A 22393-nucleotide genomic window follows, 5' to 3' on the forward strand; every position below is an offset into this window, starting at 1 on the left:
ACTGAGATGATTTATGTGATATTTTAACAAATAAATGGCACCAAGTAAGCCCTTTGTAAATAGAAAACATTTATCATTGAGAATACTGCAAGGAAAATTACAGGCTATTAAATGTCATTTTAAAGAGGATCTTTGAGTTAAAAAAAATACAAGTTAGAATCATTACAGAAAGCAGGTGTAAATGTAGGATTTCATTTAAAAATCAGCTGCCATGTACATATAACCATCCACATACATTAAAGAGACTTAATGAAATGCAATCTGAACTGTAACTGACTCCATTAATAGGACAGAAATAAATAAAAAGTATATGACTATTAACCTTTTCTATTAATAGAAAAGGGAACTCTTAGCATATCAAATTTACTTTAAATATATCTTTATTTTATTTAAATATTACAGTGGGTAGACACCCCTTATTACATCTACACTTGCCTTTAAATACACACACACTCACAGAGAGGGGGAAAGAGGGAGGGGGAGAGAGAAAGAGTGTGTGTTTATTTTCTAACAAAGGAATTCATCATTTTCCAGGCTGACTGCTTTTCTCCTTAATAAACTCTTTATGGCTCAGCATTCCTACTCAAACTACATATCCTGTCTGAAACTAGTATAGTCATCTCTCCCTAACCACAGTTTCAAATTACCATGGGTTGAAAATATTTTTATTTGTATACGAAGATGCAGAAGCTTTTCCTGTCGTTATATCTCAAATATTACTAGTATTTTTATGAAATATCTACACTATTATAAGTATTTTAAGTAATCTACAGATTAATGAAGATGCACAGAAGGTTATACAATCTATATGCAAGAACCATACCATTTCATAGAAAGCATCTATCTACCACAGAACGAATGACCTATGGATATCAATGACTCCTGCCATTCATAGCCTTTCTGATGAAGAGAAACAACCATTATTAATGGTAGGTGCTACAGGAAGCACAAGGTCTGCAGTCCAAATACTGATCTTAAATGTATCCTCTAATTCGGCCTCAATAATTCTGTGCTGCAAGTTCCTAACTGTTAACGCAGAGATAATAATAATTTTTCTTTTTTAGAATATGCAAAAGATATAAATTAATAAGCTTTATAAATGGCAACTGTTATATAAATCATGCCTAACATATTATATCAAACTCACTTTATAAAGACCATTTCTACCATTAAAAATCCCCCCACATTTTCTCTGAATGGCTTCAGACAGTAATGATTTCGGATGTTCTCCCATCTTAGATGCAATCTAAGCATTACAGTTCAAAGCTAGCTCACTATAGATACTGTTTGCCATTGTTTCATTTTATGTCTAGTGTGTCTGTCAGTGTACTTGAGACTAATAATGGAAAACAAGGGGGGGAAAAGTGATATGTCTACAAGTTCTCTGTAGGCGGAAATCATATTTAGTATTCTGAATTATTATGAAGCTTGAGTTATCTATTAGAAGCATTATCTACCATATACTTAAATTGGTTAAAAGGCAGAGATGAAATTTGTATAAAACCAAAATCAAATGATATATTTATCAGGAAGTCAATGTAGTTTGTAAATAAACTCATTTGCCAATTCTGATTTTAACAAATTTTATGTTTTTCTTCAGTAGTAACGGAAATGGTGCAAATAGCTAACTTCCATTTTAATAAAGATTTTAAAATCTTACTTAAAATTTTATATCATCAAATAATTTTTCCCCACCAACTTCTACAACATCTTCACTGATAAATGTTAAAAATTAGCATGAAAAATAGTTTTGCATACATAACAGACACTACTAAGTTTCCACTATAAGAAACAATAACTCCAACTGTTTACCAGAAATCTCTGTTCAATTGAGAAGCTAAATGAATCTAGAAAGATGAAAATTAAATGCTTAATCAAAAAGTCCTATGACATCACTGACCACCTACCACCACAGTGGTAGCAGGCCAAGGGAGACGGCTACGGCAAGTGATCTAATGTGAATGTTGGCGGTCACAGAACAGGAAGCAACTCTACAGAAGCCAAAGGTACAATTATGAGTCTGACAAGTGACTGCCAAAAATATTTGTATTAACTCTGTGTCAAACATCTGTGGTACTTTAATGACATTTTTTTCCTTAGGCCAAAAGCTGCTCACATTACCAGATGGACATATTAAATACTGTGATTAGAAAATTGAAGTACTTTTTAATGACATCATACATTTGTGCAAAGAATTTAAAATTTATAAAGACAGTAAGTTAAAAATTAATCCGAAAAACACAATAACTTATTTTATAACTAAATTGTTAAATAATAACTCATAAAATGTCAACCCATTGTTATTAGTATTTTGTACCATTCCATTATTCACCCCCTCACACCCCGATCTAATAATATAATTATTGCCACAAGGGGTTTCAGTTTCTACCTTTGTTTTACTCCTAGGGCTTTATATTTAAGATAAAGCTCTACCCCACATCCAAATTTCTAAAGAAATACTTCTCTGTTGAAGAATAATGGGCAGTCCCTCGCACAAGCTGGGAAACTTCTTTTCTATAGGTTTTACCAACAATGAAAACAATTCAACCACTATGATCAAGAATATTCACCCAGGGCCAAACCACAGTATCCAAGAGACAGATATTTAGGAGAACTGGTAAAAAATAAAAAATTTAATATAAAATGTGACAGTTATCTAAGAGATGAGAACTTAAATGGTACAAATATGTTATTTAAAAGGATGAATTACAATAGGCAAAGAATAAAAATTAGAGTAACAGAAAAAGGAAGTTTACAGAAAAATCTGTTCTAATTAAAGAAATACATAATTAAATATTTAAAAGTAATTAATACTTTTTTGAGATATCTAGTTTAAAATAAAGAGCAACTTAAAAGTACAATTTTTTAAATCATGGAGAGTTTAATTGCTCTCTATTTGTAGTACTGAGGATGCAAAAATGAAATGTCTGAAAAAAGTAATATAAAGTGTTCAGTATCTGAAAATACGAAAAGTCTTATATCCTTCAACTGAGAAATGGATACAGAAAATATGGTACATTTACATAATGGAGTACTACTCAGCTATTAGAAACTATGACTTCGATTTGCATTTTCCTGATGACTAAGGGTGTTGAACATTTTTTAGGTGCTTCTCAGCCATTCCGTATTCCTCAGTTGAGAATTCTTTGTTTAGCTCTGTACCCCATTTTTAATAGGGTTATTTGACTTTCTGGAGTCCACCTTCTTGAGTTCTTTGTATCTAGTGAATATTAGCCCCCAGTTGGATTTAGGATTGGTAAAGTTCTTTTCCCAATCTGTTGGTTGCCTTTTTGTCTTATTGTCCTTTGCCTTACAGAAGCTTTGCAATTGTATAAGGTTCCATTTGTTAATTCTTGATCTTACAGTACAAACCATTGGTGTTGTGTTCAGGATTTTTCCCCTGTGCCCATATGTTCGAGGTTCTTCCCCACTTTCTCCTCTATAAGTTTCAGTGTCTCTGGTTTTATGTAGAGGTCTTGATCCACTTAGACTTGAGCTTTGTACAGGGAGATAAGAATGGATCAATTTGAATTCTTCTACATGATAACTGCCAGTTTGTTGAAAATTCTGTCTTTTCTCCACTGGATGTCTTTTTTAGCTCCTCTGTCAAAGATCAAGTGACCAGAGGTGTGTGGGTTTATTTCTGAGTCTTCAATTCTATTCCATTGATCTACTTGTCTATCACTGTACCAGTACCAGGCAGTTTTTATCAAAATTGCTCTGTAGTACACCTTGAGGTCAGAGATAATGAATCCACCAGAGGTTCTGACCATCCAGAGACTGCCCCACCTGGGGATCCATTCCATAAACAACCACCAAAATCAGATACTATTGTGGATGCCAACAAGAGCTTGCTAACAGGAGCCTGATGTAGCTGTCTTCTGAGAGCCTCTGCCAATGCCTGGCAAATACAGAAGTGGATGCTCACAGTCATCCATTGGACGGAGCACAGGGTCCCCAATGTAGGAGCTGGAGAAAGTACCCAAGGAACTGAAGGGGTTTACAGCCCCTTAGGAGGAACAATATGAACTAACCAGTATCTCCAGAGCTCCCTGGGATGAAACCACCAACCAAAGAAAACACAAGATGGGCCTCATGGCTCTAGCTGCATATGTAGCTGAGGATGGCCTAGTCGGTCATCAATGGGAGGAGAGGCCTTGGTCCTAGAAAGGTTCTATGCCCCGGTGTAGGGGAATGCCAGGGCTAGGAAGTGGGAGTGGATGGGTTGGTAAGCAGGGGGAGGGGGAAAGGGATAGGGGCTTTTCAGAGGGAAAACTAGGAAAGGGGATAACATTTGAAATGTAAATAAAAAAAATATCTAAAAACAAAAACAACAACAACAAAAAAAACCCACTGAAACCACACTTCTGGGTGGGGATTCAAGATGGTAAAAAGAAATGACTTGAATAAATTCTATGTTTATCTACATGTAACAGAGCACGTGTAAAAATGTTTTTATGAAGCAAATGAACTAGAAAACCAGAGAAGTGGAAATAAAAGCCCCAATTTGTGTTACTAAACTTTATCTCTTTGCTTTGACCTAGTTTTCCTCTTGGCAATATATTTTTTATTATTATATTCTCTCTCAGCTTATTGCTACTATCATGCATCTCTGTTAAATTCTTTGTTCTTAATCAAAAATGCTGGAATCCCTGAAGTGCCTATTAAACTCCAATTATCAGCTAGTATCAAAAAGAAAAAAACAAAAAACAAAAAACTATGACTTCATGGAATTCTTAGATAAACGGATGGATCTAGAAAACATCATCTTGAGTGAGGTAACCCAGTCACAAAAGAACACACATGGTGTGCACTCACTGATAAGTGGATATTAACCCAAAAGCTCTGAATACCCAAAACACACATGATGCTCAAGAAGAAAGACCAAAGTGTGGATGCATTGGTCCTTTATAGAAGGGAGAACAAAGTACTCACAGGTGCAAATATGGAGAAAAGTGTGGAGCAGAGACTGAAGGAAAGGCCATCCAGAGGCTGCCCTACCTGGGGATCCATCCCATATACAGTCACCAAAACCAGACACTATTGTAGATGCCAAGAAGTGCTTGCTGACAGGAGCCTGATACAGCTGTCTCCTGAGAGGCTCTGCCAGAACCTGACAAGTACAGAGGCAGCCAACCATTGGACTGAGCACGGAGTCCCCAATGGAGGAGTTAGAGAAAGTACCCAAGTTGCTGAAGGGGTTTGCAGCCCCATAGGAAGAAAAACAATATCAATCAACCAGAGTTCCCAGGGACTAAACCACCAACCAAAGAGTACACACGGAGGGACCCATGGCTCCAGCTGAATATGTAGCAGAGGATGGCCTTGTTGGGCAACAATGGGAGGAGAGGCCCTTGGTCCTGTGAAGGCCCAATGCCCCAGTGTAGGAGAATGCCAGGGTGGGGAAATGGGAGTGGGTGGGTGGGTGAGGGAACACTCTAATAGAAGCAAGGGGAGGGGGATAGGATAGGGATTTCTGGGGGTGGGAGGGGACTGGGAAAGGGGATAACATTTGAAATGTAAATAAAGAAAATATCCAATAAAAAAGATTTATATAGTAAAACATAGTAAAGCAAATGTTATATTTTCATGGAGCAGCTGTTTATTGTAATAAATCAGATCGACTCTGTGGGACTAAACTTCTAGAGTCTTAATCAATAAAAGCTACTATATCTGATGTAGAAATATTTACATTATTCATAGACCCAGACTATATCTTTATAGTCATGAAATATGAATATGCTAAGAAGTTGTTACTTTCTTTTTCAACTATGATGGCATTGACTTAAGTCATACTAACAGAAAAGACTCAACAGGAACTCTGAGCCTAGAATGACATACTTGACTACTTAAGTATACTCTCATAGATGACAATAATCAAAATGAAATAATCAAGCTGGAAGAGGGAACAACTGATTGATCAAAGCAATCTTTACTTTTTACACTAGCCTGATAAAAGCAACAGCCTGAACTGAGTTCTTCCATTTGCTTCTAAGATCAAAACTGGATTACTATTTTTATTGTCATTATTTGGAGTAAATAAAAACAGAATTGAAATATGCAGCAGTTGAGGGTAAGGGGCAGTGGGAACCTCTAGAAAGTCCCAGAGACCTGGAATATGAGAGGCTTCCAGAACTCAATGGGGTCAACCTTAGCGGAAACGCCCAACAGTGGGGAGATGAAACCAGAAGATATCACCTTCAGTAGATAAAGATAGCCCCCAGCTGAGGGAGGGGGCCATTCACCAATCTTCAAAATTGTTTTAAATTGTTCCTGTCTAAAGAAAATGCAGGGACAAAAATGAAGCAGAGACTGAAAGAAACTCACCCAGTGACCTGCCCAACTGGGGATCCATCCCATGTGCGCACACCAAATCCTGACACTATTACTGAGGCAGACAGGAGTCTGGCATGACTATCCCTCTGAGAGGATCTACCAGCATCTAAGACAAATGCAGATACTCACAGCTGACCATTAGATTGAGGGATCCCTATGGAACAGTTAGAGGAAGGACTGAAGGAGCTGAAGGGGATTACAACCCCCATAGGAAGAGCAAGTGTCAACTAACCTGGACCCCTCAGAGCTCCCAGAGACTAAGTCAAAACCAAAGGAACATACACAGGCTGGTTTGTGGACCAGGGCACATAAGTAGCAGAGGACTGCCTTGCCTGGCCTCACTGGGAGAGGATGAGCTTAATCCTGTGGAAACTTGATGCCTCAGGGAAGAGGGATGCTGGTGGGGTGTGTGTGTGTGTGTGTGTGTGTGTGTGTGTGTGTGTGTGTGTGTGTGTGTAGGAGCACCTGCTCAGAGGTGGGGGAGGGGACTGATGGGGTGAATAATTCAGGGAGGGGGGCCTAGGAAGGGGGCAACTTTTGGAATGTAAATAAATAAAATAATTTAATTAAAAAAACAAAAACAAAAAAACAACAAAAATCAGTCCCTTTCCTTTGATAGTCCCAACCTAAAACAAATTAAGAAAGTATTTCATCTAGCTAAACAACAGCCTACAGAATGGAAAAGATTTTTACCAACTCCACATCTGACACAGGGCTAATATCCAAAATATAAAAAGAACTCAAGAAACTAGACATCAACAAACCACATAATACAATTAAAAAATGGGTACAGATATAAAACAGAATTCTCATCAGAGGATTCTCAAATTGCTGAAAAAAACTTAAAGAAATGTTCAGCATCTTTAGCCATCAATGAAATGCAAATCAAAACGGCTCTGAAATTCCATCTTACACCAGTCAGAATGACTAAGATCAAAAACACAAGCAACTGCTCATGCTGGCCAGGATATAGAGCAAGAACACTCATAAATTGCCAGTGGGAATGCTAACTTGTATAGTCATCTTAGAAATCAACACAGCGCTCTTCAGAAATTGGGGATTTACCTATCTCAACACCCAGCCATACCACCCCTCGACATATATTCAAAAGGTGCCCCACTAGACACAAGGACACTTTTGATCAATTATGTTCACAGCAACTTTATTCATAATAGCCAGAAACTGGAAACAACTTAGATGTGTAACCAAAGAATGGATTAAAAAAAAATGGGACATTGATACACTGGAGTATTACTTAGCTGTTAAAAAAAAAATGGCACCATAAAATTTGCTAGCAAATGGATGAAACCAGAAAAAAACATCCAGAGTGAAAACAAGCATGGCTGGTGCTCACCTGTAGGTGGGTATCAGCTGTAAAGTAAAGGACAGCCATGCTAGTGTCCACAGATCCAGAGAGGGTAATGAACAGGAAGGGCTTGGCGAGGGGACGGGAGAGGGGTAAGGATCTTCCTAGGAAGGGGAAATAGAATCAACTTTGAGGGTGCACTGGGGGCGAGTGTGGAAGGGAAGAGGAAGGATAGGGTGGGGTGACTGAGGGAGAGAATATGGGAGAGAACTGGGAAACATTGCAGAAGTAAGGTAAAAACGTGGTGCAATGGAATCTCCTTGGAAAGACTCCTAGAAACAGGAGGACATGGACAGCTTCAGTGCAGTGGATATAAAATTAACTCAAACAAGTCAATGGCCTTTCTCTACACAAAGGATAAACAGGCTGAGAAAGAAATTAGGGAAACAACACCCTTCTCAATAGTCACAAATAATATAAAATACCTTGGCGTGACTCTAACTAAGGAAGTGAAAGATCTGTATGATAAGAACTTCAAGTCTCTGAAGAAAGAAATTAAAGAAGATCTCAGAAGATGGAAAGATCTCCCATGCTCATGGATGGGCAGGATCAATATAGTAAAAATGGCTATCTTGCCAAAAGCAACCTACAGATTCAATGCAATCCCCATCAAAATTCCAGCTCAATTCTTCAACGAATTATAAAGGGCAATCTGCAAATTCATCTGGAATAACAAAAAACCTAGGATAGCAAAAACTCTTCTCAAGAATAAAAGAACCTCTGGTGGACATGGAGTCTGAACTGGCCATCCCCTCTAACCAGGTAAGGCCTCAAGTGGAGAGACTGGGACACCAACCCAGCCACAGAAATCTCCAACCTACAGTTTGTCATCCCTGCAGGATATGCTGGGACCAGAGCCTAGAGTAACTGTCAACAGAGAAACCAGAGAGACTTCATCCAGCAACAGATGAGAGCAGATGCAGAATCCCACAGCCAAATTCAGGGAGAGCTTATGGAGTCCTGAGGGGGGTAGGAAAGATTGGAGGATCCACAGGATCAAGGACACTAGAAGAACAAAGCACACAGAATCAACAAACTGGGACTCAAATGGGCTCACAGAGATCAGGGAGCCTGTACGGCCTGACCTAGGTCCTCTGCATATATGTTATATTTCTGTAGCTTGGTGGTTTTGTGGGATTGCTAACAGTGTGAGCAGGGGATGCCTCTTGACTCTTTTGCCTGCTTTTAGGAGCCTTTTCCTCTTACCTATCCAGCCTTGATGCTAGAATACATGCCTAGCCTTATGGTAGATTTTTATACTATATTTGGTTCATGTCTCTGGAAGGCCTGTTCTTTTCTGAGGAAAAGGTGAAGGGGTAGATGCAGATCCAGGGGAAAGAGGAGGTAGAGGGATGGACTGGGAGAAGGGGAGGGAGGGGAAACTGCAGTTTGGGATATAATATATGGGAGAATAATAAATGGAAAAATTATAGGAAAAAAGGAAAGCACACATCATATCATATCATATCAGCACACCCCTATATTAAATGTAAAAGTAAAACCTACAGAATATAAATAAGCTCACCACACAAGTAACTCTCAATATTTACCAGAAATTACCTGTAAAGAAGTTCTTCTGTGCAAAGATGAAGTGGTATGTGGCTTTATAAACCTCCAATTCACATTGCCATGTTTGTGGCATGTTCCAAATTCTGGGGTAGCTGGCATTGATGTGGAACTGCAAAACAAATGTTAGAGATTAAAATGTGACAATGCTAACAGAATTGGGAATGAAGTTATACACTCTGGAGAGTAATTAAAACTTATTTTCTCACTGAGATGAAGAGAAGGTGTCTTCAAGACTTTTAAAACTGCTGTAAAAGGTCAGTGTCTATGGTCAATACCCAGATCTTTGAGATATTAAGCTTTGATGTGGTCAAAATGCTCTGAGGGAAAAGAAATATTCTCTAGTTTCAGCAACACACACCAGCTAAAGTAGCAGGTAACAAACAGCCCGTGTCCCTAATTCCTCCTTTGTTAAAGAAAGGAAGGTGGAATATCATGGGTACTATCCTACAGCCTGGCCTTGGCATTGCTGCACAGTTAACAGCTGCCTGCCGAGGACTAGCACTGTTTTACATGGTTCCGCTTATCAGCAACAGCTTGAGAGTTCCAACAAGTGCAGAACTGTAACAAATGTTAAATTTGATAAGTTTAATACTATATTTTTATGTAATAATAGATTTTATGTAGTAATTTTACATTATTCATATACTGACTACATGTTTTTATACTTATACTCTAAGAAATAAGTTGCTTTTTTTTTCAACTACAATGGAATTGACTTAACCCACACCAACAGAAAAGACTGCATAGAGACTTTGAGGCTAAAACATACCTGACTATTTGTGCATGCTCTCATAGATGATTATAATCTGGGGTGGGGGTGGATTTTCTTACTAATTATCAAATTTTCATCTTACACATCTGAATGTATAAGATGTTGGCTTAAAACAAATAATTAAGAACCTTATGACATCATCTGATATAAATGAATCTTCTGTGAATACCAACCATTCTACAGAGGTGTTGTTATTGTTGTCATTGTTGTTACTGCCCTTTTTTTAAAGTAACATATTAATGAGAACATAATCTGAAATTTAAACCATGGGCACTTCCAAATATTCAGGGTACCATCAAGACTTTTTTCCTTAAAACTTAGTCACTGACTTAGGTCAAAGAATAAAATTAATTAAGTCCTGAGAGAAGTCCAATAGGGTCAGAACATGCAATCAAAAATTACTTTATTTACAATTTTGGAAAAATACGTGAAATTTAAAAATTACATCCTAAAAAGTTTGGGACCTCCTAGCACTTCCTATGTATTAGAAGTAGAACAATGTAAAGGAATGTCAAAGGCAGCACACAGTATGAGTAATCTACCACTCTACCCAAGTTTGGTATAACCAGGGTACCTAGTTGGAAGTTCTCAAATAAGAATACAGACCAGTTTTAGAAATTTTACATTAGAAAATTAAAACTAAGTCTATACCTACTAAACTAATGTATACCATATATTTAGACTTACTGCTAACATCTCTGCTTCTAAAAGGGTCCGATATTGCATACTGGTAGTAGCATCAACATGTAATAGTTGTCCTTTAATTGCAGGGGTATAACCTAATAAATAAAAACATAAAATATAAGAGCCAGAATAAAAAGTACACAACTTAAATTTTTGCAGTAGAACCAACTCCTTCTACCACTTCAAAAATGAAGTCCTTGAAAAACAGCTTCAGTATACTTCAGTGACGAGAAGCTTGCTAATGTAACAAAGGATCCTCCTCATCTAAGACAACAATGAGTAAACATCACCACCACATGGTATCTATCCTGGTTTGCTTTTGAGAGCAAACCCATAGTGGTCTCTCAGTATCCATACACAATGGTTCTAAAATGCTACATTTAAATTGAAATCTACAGATGTTCAAGACTTTTATGTGAAATATCAAAATATTCCAATTGTTACATGTATCTCCCATATATGCCAAATTAACTCACATTACTTATATATTTAATATAATATAAACACTATGCAGTAACCACTGAACTGTATTGTTTAGAGGATAACAAGGGAAAATACATAGTACAAGTGCAACTCTTCTTAAATATTTCCATATCACAACTGCTTGAGTCTATGGATGCAAAGCTTATGAATGTGAGAACTGGTTGTACATGTTTACTTCTAAGTAAAACTTTTCAACTATAAGCACAAGTCCTATACTTTTTCTTTAGCTACTGATTCAAGTATATATATTTTTTATGATTTTTCAAGTATTCCCTATATAAAAACAGTTGCCAAATATTATATATGTCTCCTGTAATGACAGTCTCACATCAATACAAATATTATATATGTCTCCTGTAATGACAGTCTCACATCAATACAGGCCATTCTCAGCATAAGCAGAAGTTTGAAGTGCCATTTCCTCTTTTAACTGGCTTCTTTTTCAAAGATCACAGCTACATGTTATTATTCTAAAAGGTTTATAACTACTCTGGCATATACCCTGATGTAGGCTTTCTTTTTCATCCCAAACATCTGAATATGAAAAATATTTCAGGCTTCTGTGTATTTGGAATTGCAGGTCCATAAAATTATCTTAAATCCACCAAATTCTTTTAATAATCTTTTACATTTTATTCAGTCAGGTAGATGTGTGTGCGGAGGTCAGAGGACAGATAACCTATGAGAGTTAGTTCTCTCTTTCTACTATATGGGGATCTGAGATACTGATTTCTCAGTCTTCAGGTGGCCCCTTATCTCAGTGTGCCAACATCTGAACAAGCTTGCACTGTAGAATGATACAGGGATATTTACTACGTGAATTACTGCCCTGGCTATTATGTCAACTTGACACAAGCTAGAGTTATCTGAAAAAAGGGAATCCCAATTGAGAAATAGCTTCCATAAAATCCAGTTGTAAAACACTTTCTTAATTTGTAATGGCTGGGGAAAGGTCCAGCCCACTGTGGTTGGTGCCATTGCTGGGCTGGTGGTCCTAGGTCCTGTAAAAAAGCAGACTGAGCAAGCCATGGGCAGAGAACCAGTAAATAGCATCCTTCCATGGCCTCTGCATCAGCTTCTGTCTCCAGGTTCCTGTCATGTCTGAGTCCCTATCCTGACTTCCTCTGATGATGATCATTAACATGAAGTGTAAGCCAAATAAACCCTTTCCTCCCCAACTTGCTTTTTGGCCATCCCGTTTCATCACAGCAGCAGAAACCTTAAATAACACAATTATTAACTTAAAGATATTATTTTATGAATATTTTGCCAGCCTTGGGTGTGTGCATATACATGTGCACACACAGATGTGTTCATGGTGCCTCAGAGGCCAGAAAAGAATGTTATAGATGGTTGTAGGCACCAAGAAGTGCTGGTCCTTTGTAGGACGGAAAGTGCTTTTAACTGTAGAACCATCTCTCTAGACCCTACATTATGAAATTTAAGGGAAAAGGCACTGCCATATCTGAACCATTATTAATTTTGTACAACCTCTAATTTCCATTCTCCCCTGTGACAGACTATAATCAAGGCACTCAGACTTTTCTTACCAAATACCACCTTTGAATTAGGCATTGTTAAAGAATCAGCTATCTCCTTCATGGCCTCACATGACTATTATTTTAAAACCAGCAAATATAATAGTTAGTTCTTCACAAGAAATCACAGAGTTAGGTGACGGTGGATATGATGCCATCCTCAGTCACTGTTTCAATGGATTAATTGGAAAAGCCCAAGTGCTATAGCTGTTATTGTAAAAATAAGAAACAATTCAACCTCTCTATTTTCTCTCTCCATATAGTATCACCAATACAGGTGACAAAGACAAGATAGGAGAGCTAAATAAAATAAAACAAAATAGGAATAAATAAAAGTAATGACAATTATCCACCATATCAATACCATTTAATGATCTTAAAATAAGAGTACATTGCTACTCTCTTTACTCTCAAGAAAGTACTAAATACACCACAATTTCATCTTAATTCTCCTCAGCCACAAATATACTAAAGCAGAAATTAAAAAAGCAAAATTTAACAAAAATAATTTATCCATGTTACAGATAAATGGCCAAATTTTAAATATGCAATGAACTATATAAGCTAAGATGAAACTGTAGCTTTAAGAAAATTGCTTGATACTTTAAATATGCATTTTTTTTCTCAAAGTTATATTATTCTAAGTATCCACCTTACTCTACGAAAAAATATCTACTAACAGTATATCCTAAAACATTTAAGCTCTGTGCCCGGAGCTGATGTTGTTCCAGAGAGCTCCATACCCAAATACTGCCCTGAGAGAGCTGGTCTCCCAGCAATGCTGGCACACCTGTGAACACAGGTAACACTGCCACTTCTGCTCCAAAGGACCCCCCTGGAGACCTCAGGACACAGGAACCAAGGAGCAGCCTGGAACCCTTCTGGTTTCTGTCTACATCCGGAGCTGATCCTCTGCCACAGCACTACATACCAAAATACCCTCAGGAGAGATGGTCTCCCAGGAGTGTCGACACACCTGTGAGCACAGGTAACACCTCCACTTCGGCTCAAATTCCTGGCCCAAGAGAGACCCACCCAGAGCCATCAGGACAGAAGAACAAGAAACAGCTGGGGCAGGATCCTTCAGGTTTTTGTTTGCACCCCAGAGCTGAACCTGTGCCACAGCTCTCCATACCTCAATTCCTCCCAGAGAGAACTGGTCTCCCAGGAGTGCTAACACACAGACTTGCAGGAGGGACAAACTACAGTCAGAGACAGCAAGACCGGCTAACACCAGAGATATCCAGATGGCAAGAGGAAGGGCAAAAGCATAAGCAACAGAAACCAAGGTTACTTGGCATCATCAGAACCCAGTTCTCCCACCACAGCGAGCCCTGAATACCCCAACACACCAGAAAAGCAAGACTCTGATTTAAAGTCAGATCTCATGATGGTGATAGAGGACTTCAAGAAGGACATAAATAACTCCCTCAAAAAAAAAAAAAAAAATACAGGAGAACACATGTAAACATGTAGAAGCCCTTAAAGGGGAAACACAAAAATCCCTTAAAGAATTAGAGAAAAACACAATTAAACAGTTGAAGGAATTGAACAAAACCATCCAGGATCTAAAAATGGAAATAGAATCAACAAAGTATCACAAAGGGGGACAACACTGGAGATAGAAAATCTGGCAAAGAGATCAGGAGTCAGAGACTCAAGCATCACCAACAGAATACAAGAGATAGAAGAGAGAATCTCTACCCAGTATAGGGGAATTGAGGGCAGGGAGGCAGGAGTGAGTGGGTGGGTAGAGGAACACCCTCATAGAATGGGGGGTGGGGTGGGGGGGAGATAGTATAGGGGAATTCTGGGAGGTGGAGAAACTGGGAAAGGGGATAATATTTGAAATGTAAATGAAGAAAATATCCAATAAAAAAAAGAAAAAGAAGATGAAGAAGAACAGGAGGAGGAAGAAGAGGAAGAGGAGGAAGAGGAAGAAGATAAGGAGGAGGAGGAGGAAGAGAGAATCTCAGGTGCAGAAGATAACATAGAAAGCACTGACACAACAGTCAAAGAAAATGCAAAAAGCTACTAACCAAAACATCCAGGAAATCCAGGAAAAATGAGAAAATCAAAACTAAGGATAATAGGTATAGAAGAGAGAGAAGATTCCCAACTTAAAGGGCCAGTAAATATCGTCAACAAAATTATACAAGAAAACTTCCCTAACATAAAGAAAGAGATACACATAAACAAGAAGCCTACAGAACTCCAAATATAGTTTGGACCAGAAAAGAAATTCTTTCCATCACATAATAGTCAAAATACCAAATGCACAAAACAAAGAAAGAATATTAAAAGCAGTAAGGGGAAAAGGTCAAGTAATATATAAGGCAGACCTATCAGAATTACACCAGACTTCTTACCAGAGACTATGAAAGCCAGAAGATCCTGGGAAGACGTCATACAGACCCTAAGAGAACACAAATGCCAGCCAAGGCTACTATACCCAACAAAACTCTCAATTACCATAGATGGAGAAACCAAGATATTTCATGACAAAAACAAATTTACACAATATCTTTCCACAAATCCAGCCCTACAAAGGATAATAGACAGAAAATTCCAATACAAGGAGGGAAACTACACTCATAAAGCAAGAAAGTAATCTTTCAACAAACCTAAAAGAAGATAGCCACACAAACATAATTCCACCTGTAACAACAAAAATAACAGAAAGCAACAATCACTTTTGCTTAATATCTCTTAATATCAATGGACTCAATTCCCCAAATAAAAAGACATAGACTAACAGACTGGATATGTAAACAGGACACAGCATTTTGCTGCACACAGGAAATGTACCTCAGTGTCAAAGACAGACACTACCTCAGAGTAAAGGGCTGGAAAATAATTTTCCAAGCAAATGGTTCCAAGAAACAATAAAATCGACTTAAAAACCAAAAGTTATCAAAAAAGATAAGGAAGGACACTCGATACTCATCAAAGGAAAAATCTACCAAGATGAACTCTCAATTCTGAGCATCTATACTCCAAATGCAAGGGCACCCACATTCAAAAAAGAAACTTTACTAAACCTTAAAGCACACATTGCACTGCACACAATAATAGTGGGAGACTTCAACACCCTACTCTTATCAATGGACAAATCATTGAAACACAAATTATACAGAAACACACTGAAACTAACAAAAGTGATGGACCAAATGGATTTAAAAGGTATCTATATAATATTTCATCCTAAAACAAAAGGATATACCTTCTTCTCAGAACCTCATGGTACCTTCTCCAAAATTGAACATATCATCAGTCAAAAAACAGGCCTCAACAGATACAAGAAGACTGAAATAATCCCATGCATTGAGATCACCATGAACTAAGGCTGGTCTTCAACAACAACAAAAACAACAGAAAGCCCACATACACATGGAAGCTGAACAATGCCCTACTCGGTGATAACTTGGTCAAGAAAGAAATAAAGAAAAGAAATTAAAGACTTTTTAGAATTCAATGAAAATGAAAGTACAACATACCCAAACTTATGGGACACAATGAAAGCAGTCCTAAGAGGAATACTCATAGCTCTGAGTGCTTCCAAAACGAAACTGGAGAGAGAATATACTAGCTTTAACAGCACACCTGAAAGCTCTACAACAAAAAGAAGCAAATTCACCCAAGAGGAGTAGACAGCAGGAAATAATCAAACTCATGAATGGACAAAAAATATGGTACATATATGAAATGGAAAGCTAGCTGTATTAAAAAAAAATAGATAAAATCCTATCATCTGTGACACAATGGCTCAAAATGAATGTCATTTTGTCAAGTGCAATAAGCAAAACACAAAAATGATGTGACCTTATTAATGATCTCACTAAAGCATGCAACCTAAGATAGAAACAAGACAAACAACAACAACAACAACAAAAACTGATCTCACAGAAACTGAGAGCATAATGACTGGGGCAAATAAGGAGAAAGAAGGGTGGGGATGAGTGAACAAGGACTACTAAGTTACAGACAAAAGTGCAGACTAACCTGCAGATAATGAGAATATGCAGTATACTTTTCGAAGCTCAAGGAAAGCCTGTCAGCATGATGGTACCGAGCTGTGATCACAGACAGCACTTGGGAGTCTGAGACAAGAGTATCTCAAGCTGGGGACAAGCCTAAGTTACACAGCACCTCTTTGGTATGCATGGGCTACGCAGTGAGACACTGTCTCAATAAGTGTAGAGCTAATCAAAATTTTAAATGAATTTTACCACACAGAAGTTACAAATGTAGAAACAGACATATTTACTTTGATTTGAACATTCTACGTCTATATACATGGGTTCAAGTATCACATAGTATCCCATAAATAGGTACTCTTTTATGTATCAGTAAAAAACTATATTTAAATTAAAAGACAAAAAATGAAAATGAAACACTACTATTGTTACTCTGGAAGGACTAACAAAATATAATAACATATTAATTATGTCACTAATAATTTCAGGCAAAATAATTATACCTTACCATTTTCTTCAACTGTCATCGGAATATTAATTTCTAAATATGAGCCAGCCCCTACATTTACATGCACAGCATTTGTTTCCTACCAAAAGAACAAGATTGAGTTACATGAGATTTATTGTACATATATATGTTCCTATCATTTACTTTTAAATTATCAAAGAAATATAATCACTATTAATATGAACTTCTAAAAATCTTGTACAAATCAAGATTCAAATTTATATAAAAATTATACTTAAAGCAATTTAACAAAATATAATAGAGAAACTAGAAGATAACTTCAAAGTCCATTGTTATTAATATTAATCATTATTAATTTCTTTCCACTACTTAACACTTTAAATAAAGTACTATAAAAGCAAAAAGTTAAAGTTAAGGAGGTATGGGGAGCCAGAAATGAAGAAATGAAGCTAAACATAGAAATAGGACCCACAAAAAATCTGCAAAGTAATTTTCAGATTTTAAATACTATTCTCTACAAGCTTATAATGGATACCCTGTTTTTGGTAAACAGCAAGTCAATGGTAGCATCTGCAATGATATTCATTCGTAGTTCAAATGCAAGGATTTGTCTTGGTCTTCCGGGCTGTGCAATATCAGAGACTTTCAGAACTTGATAATCAGGTGGAAAGAAAAACTTCCATAAACAATCTCTAGATAAAAAGGAAAAAGAGAAACAGTGTGTTAGTCAAATACAACTGTCTTTGATAAGGGTCCGAAATCATATTTTAACCTTACATTATCATTGCTATTTCATTTGACAAACTATTTTTCCACATCTTATCAATGAGCTTTGAACACCTAACATTATAATATTATCAAGTGTGACATGAGCAGGGTCCAATCTAAGTGTATGTGAGTTATAATAAATGCTGCAAGCATATCAGTTGTGCAACTATCAAGAAAGAACTGAAAGAGTATAGCTTAATTCATCATTCTTCCCTGAGCAAGTGACCTAATCTTTCTGAGGAAACCTGCTCTGCTCCCTTGTCTATAAAAATAACTTATCTCATGGAGTGGCACTGAAGATTACGTTAAAATACTTAATCATACACACATGGAAGAGTTTTTGTATTTTTTCATAATCACTCAAAAATTTTAACCTTTATTTTTACTTTATATGTATGAATATTTTGCAGGCATATATATCTGTGCACTACATACATGCAACACGTGTGAAGGACAAAAGGGTTGTCAGACCTCTGGAACCAGAGTTACAGACAGCTGTGGGTGCTGGCCATAAAATCAAGGTCCTCTGCAAGACCAGTAAGTTCTCTTAACCACCAAGCCATCACTCCAACTGTTTGCAGTCACTTTTTATCAACATAATATCAATGAAAGGACAAACAACAGTATGTTCTAAACAGTAAACAAGTATTTAGATGCTGAGCCTTAGTGTACATCTCCCTGTATCACTTGACAAAGATGAAAAAACCTAAGGAATGTGTAATACCTTCCCCCATCACACAAGCCATCTTCCACAAAAATAGGGAAGCAAACACTACTCACATGAACAAAAGCACACTGAAAATTAAGCCTTGTGATTTTATGAACATAAATGGCTCTGAGACTAAATGAAAAATGCACTGGGATTCTCTTGCAACAAAGGGAAAACCTGCTAGAGGAGGTTGTGAAAGTGAAGTTCTGTCGCACATTAACTGCAGTATCATTTTTCTAAATAATACAAAGATCAGCCAGTCTCTAAAGTGAATTTATATGCCAGGACTGGTGGAGTAGACCTTTCATCCCAGCTCTCAGGAGAAGAGACAGGTCACTTTCTAAGTTTGAGGTCACCCTGGTCTTCACGGTGAGGTCTCAGGCATGGAGAGCTATGTAGAGAGACCTTGTCTCAAAACTCAAAAACCGGAGCTGGAGAGATAGATAGATGGCTTACAAATTAAAAGCACTGTCTGCTTCCAGAGGTCCTGAGTTCAATTCCCAGTAACCACATGGTGGCTCATAACCATATACAACGAGATCTGGTGCCCTCTTCTGGCCTGCAGGCATATACACACACTGTATATATAATAGAAATATCTTTTAAAAAAAACTATATTATCAAAATAAATCAATGTTAAACAGTTGTTCAAAAATGAAATAAATTTTTGAAAACATTGAAAATATGCCATTATGATCACTAAGTTCTATTAGATTACTTATTAAACTTGAGCATCAATGGAGCTTAGTAATTTAGGTTAGAGAGCAATATTCTTCATGTTGCTAGAGTATACTTTTCTTTTTTCTTTTTAACTTATTTATTTTTTGTTAGATATTTTCTTCATTTACATGTCAAATGCTATCCCAAAAGTCCCCTATACCCTTCCCCCACCCTGCTCCCCTACCCACTCACTCCCACTTCTTGGCCCTGGCTTTCCCCTGTACTGAGGCATATAAAGTTTGCTAGACCTAGGGGCCTCTCTTCCCAATGATGGCCAACTAGGCCATCTTCTGCTACATATGCAGCTAGAGATACGAGCTCTGGGGATACTGGTTAGTTCATATTGTTGTTCCACCTATAGGGTTGCAGACCCTGTCAGCTCTTGGGTACTTTCTCTAGCTCCTACATTGGGGGCCCTGTGTTCCATCCTATAGATGACTGTGAGCATCCACTTCTGTATTTGCCAGGCACTGGCAAAGCCTCACAGGAGACAGCTATATCAGGATCCTTTCAGTAAAATCTTGCTGGTGTATAATTGCAAAGCTTCTGTAGGGCAAAAGATACTGTCAATAAGACAAAAAGGCCACCAACAGATTGGGAAAGAATTTTTACCAATCCTAAATCTGATAGGGGACTAATATCCAATATATACAAAGAGCTCAAGAAGCTGAACTCCAGAAATTCAAATAACCCCATTAAAAAATGGGGTACAGAGTTAAACAAAGAATTCTCAACCTAGGAATACCGAAGGGCTGAGAAGCACTTGAAAAAATGTTCAACATCCTTAATCATCAGGGAAATGCAAATCAAAACAACCCTGAGATTCGAACCTCACACCAGTCAGAACGGCTAGGATCAAAAATTCTGGTGACAGCAGATGCTGGAGAGGATGTGGAGAAAGAGGAACACTCCTCCATTGTTGGTGGGATTGCAAGCTTGTACAACCTCTCTGGAAATCAATCTGGCGGTTCCTCAGAAAACTGGACATAGTACTACCAGTAGATTCAGCAATACCTCTCCTGGGCATATACCCAGAAGATGTTCCAACTGGTAATAAGGACACATGCTCCACTATGTTCATAGCAGCCCTATTTATAATAGCCAGAAGCTGGAAAGAACCCAGATGTCCCTCAACAGGGGAATGGATACAGAAAATGTGGTACATTTACCCAATGGAGTACTACTCAGCTATTAAAAATAATGTATTTATGAAATTCTTGGGCAAATGGATGTATCTGGAGGATATCATCCTGAGAGGTAACCCAATCACAAAAGTCACTTGATATGCATGCACTCACTGATAAGTGAATATTAGCCCAGAATCCTAGAATACCCAAGATACAACTTTCAAAACACAAGAAAATCAAGAAGAGAGTCGGGCGTGGTGGCGCACGCCTTTAATCCCAGCACTTGGGAGGCAGAGGCAGGCGGATTTCTGAGTTCGAGGCCAGCCTGGTCTACAAAGTGAGTGCCAGGACAGCCAGGGCTACACAGAGAAACCCTGTCTCGAAAAACCAAAAAAAAAAAAAAAAAAAGAAAATCAAGAAGGAAGACCAACTCGTGGATACTTCATTCCTCCCTAGAATAGGGAATAAAATATCGATGGAAGGAGTTGCAGGGACAAAGTTTGGAGCTAAGACGAAGGGATGGACCATCCAGAGACTGCCCCATACGGGGGTCCATCCCATAATCTAATGCCATTTTTTAAAAAGTAAGAACAAATTCCATATTACTTGACAAAGTGTGTAATTATTCCAACAACAGAAGCCAGGAAGTTCTTTTGAAACTAAAAAAGTATAAAAAGAATCAATGCATCTGTGGTGGTTTGAATAAGCTTGGCCTCGGCCGCAACACTATTAGGACTGTGGCCTTGTTGGAAGAAGTGTGTCACTGTGGGTGTGGGCTTTAAAGAGCTTCCTCCTAGCTGCCTGAGGATGCCAGTCTTCTCCTGTATGCCTTCAGATGAAGATGTAGAACTCTCAGCTCCACTGCACTGTGCCTGCCTAAACACTGTCATGCTTCCTGCCATGACTGATGATAATGGACTGAACCTCAGAACCTGTAAGCCAGCCCCAATTAAATGTTGTTCTTGTAGGAGGTGCCTTGGTCATGGTGTCTGTGCACAGCAAGGGAAACCCTAACTAAGACAGCATCAACAGAAATATCACCACTCTTTCAACAGGTTAATAATTCCCGATTCAGTGAGGGGCTTGACTTTTCTCTCTACAAGAAAGCTAGAGCACAAATTCAAAACTAAACTAATTCTAAGCAATGTAAAATGCCACTTTAAAAAACACAGTGCTAAATGTCACCTTTAAAATTCTTCAAAAGTAGTAAACGGTCATAACCTATTACAAATAAAAGTTACTTAAATTAACAGATGACTAATTTAAAAAAGTCTTCCAGGTAGACAGGTATGATACTCAGGACAAGTTCCAGATAGTCAAGAGACTAAAGCAAAAGGATCACTTGAATCCAGAGTGTAAAGTCAGCTTGAACAAGAACCCCTACCTCAAATAAGCAAGCCTTTCAGATAATCCTCATTACTGTAAAATCCATATGAGCAATTATTATTTATTTATTTACTTATTTATTTTCTTTAGGCCTCGCAATTAGGTAGACAAGGTACCATTTACTCGGAACCTCAGCTCATGGCTTTTAGTTGGGGTCTCACTTCATGGCTCAGACTGGCCTCCAATTCACAATTCTCCTACCTAGGCCTCTGGAGAGTTGAAATGTCTTCATTATAGAACTCTGAACTACCTATGAGACCCTCAGGACAATTTTCTACTATCCCTACTCATTTTTCCTTGATGATTCACACCATTTTTCTTCCCCTAGAAAATCTCTACTTCCTTCATAAACTACACCCACACGTCATCTAATAAGGCCTTTTTCATTCACTGTGATAACCATAATGCAAAATAGTTTGTTACAAGCTAACCTGTGCTCTAAAACAATTCATGTTTAAATCCTAAGCCCAGCGTCTAGAACATGACTGT

The 22393-nt window shown here is 37.8% G+C and overlaps 1 protein-coding gene across 13 annotated transcripts in view; it reads right to left on the reverse strand.

Annotated features, from left to right (window-relative positions):
* The window catches only part of Bltp1 (bridge-like lipid transfer protein family member 1), a 192252-nt gene that overhangs the window by 141120 nt on the left and 28739 nt on the right, over positions 1 to 22393 (reverse strand). For all 13 annotated transcript variants that reach the window (XM_029475242.2, XM_029475248.2, XM_085835948.1 and 10 more), the window contains exons 12-15: positions 17730 to 17886; positions 17234 to 17312; positions 10731 to 10822; positions 9263 to 9380 (exon numbers count right to left, since the gene is read on the reverse strand). In XM_029475242.2, coding sequence (XP_029331102.1) covers positions 9263 to 9380; positions 10731 to 10822; positions 17234 to 17312; positions 17730 to 17886 — 446 coding nt within the window. The remainder of the gene's footprint in view (positions 1 to 9262; positions 9381 to 10730; positions 10823 to 17233; positions 17313 to 17729; positions 17887 to 22393) is intronic.

This window comes from Mus caroli, unplaced genomic scaffold (genome assembly GCF_978045245.1).
Source record: "Mus caroli unplaced genomic scaffold, Mus_caroli_1 scaffold_3, whole genome shotgun sequence".
Classification (NCBI taxonomy): Eukaryota; Metazoa; Chordata; class Mammalia; order Rodentia; family Muridae; genus Mus; species Mus caroli.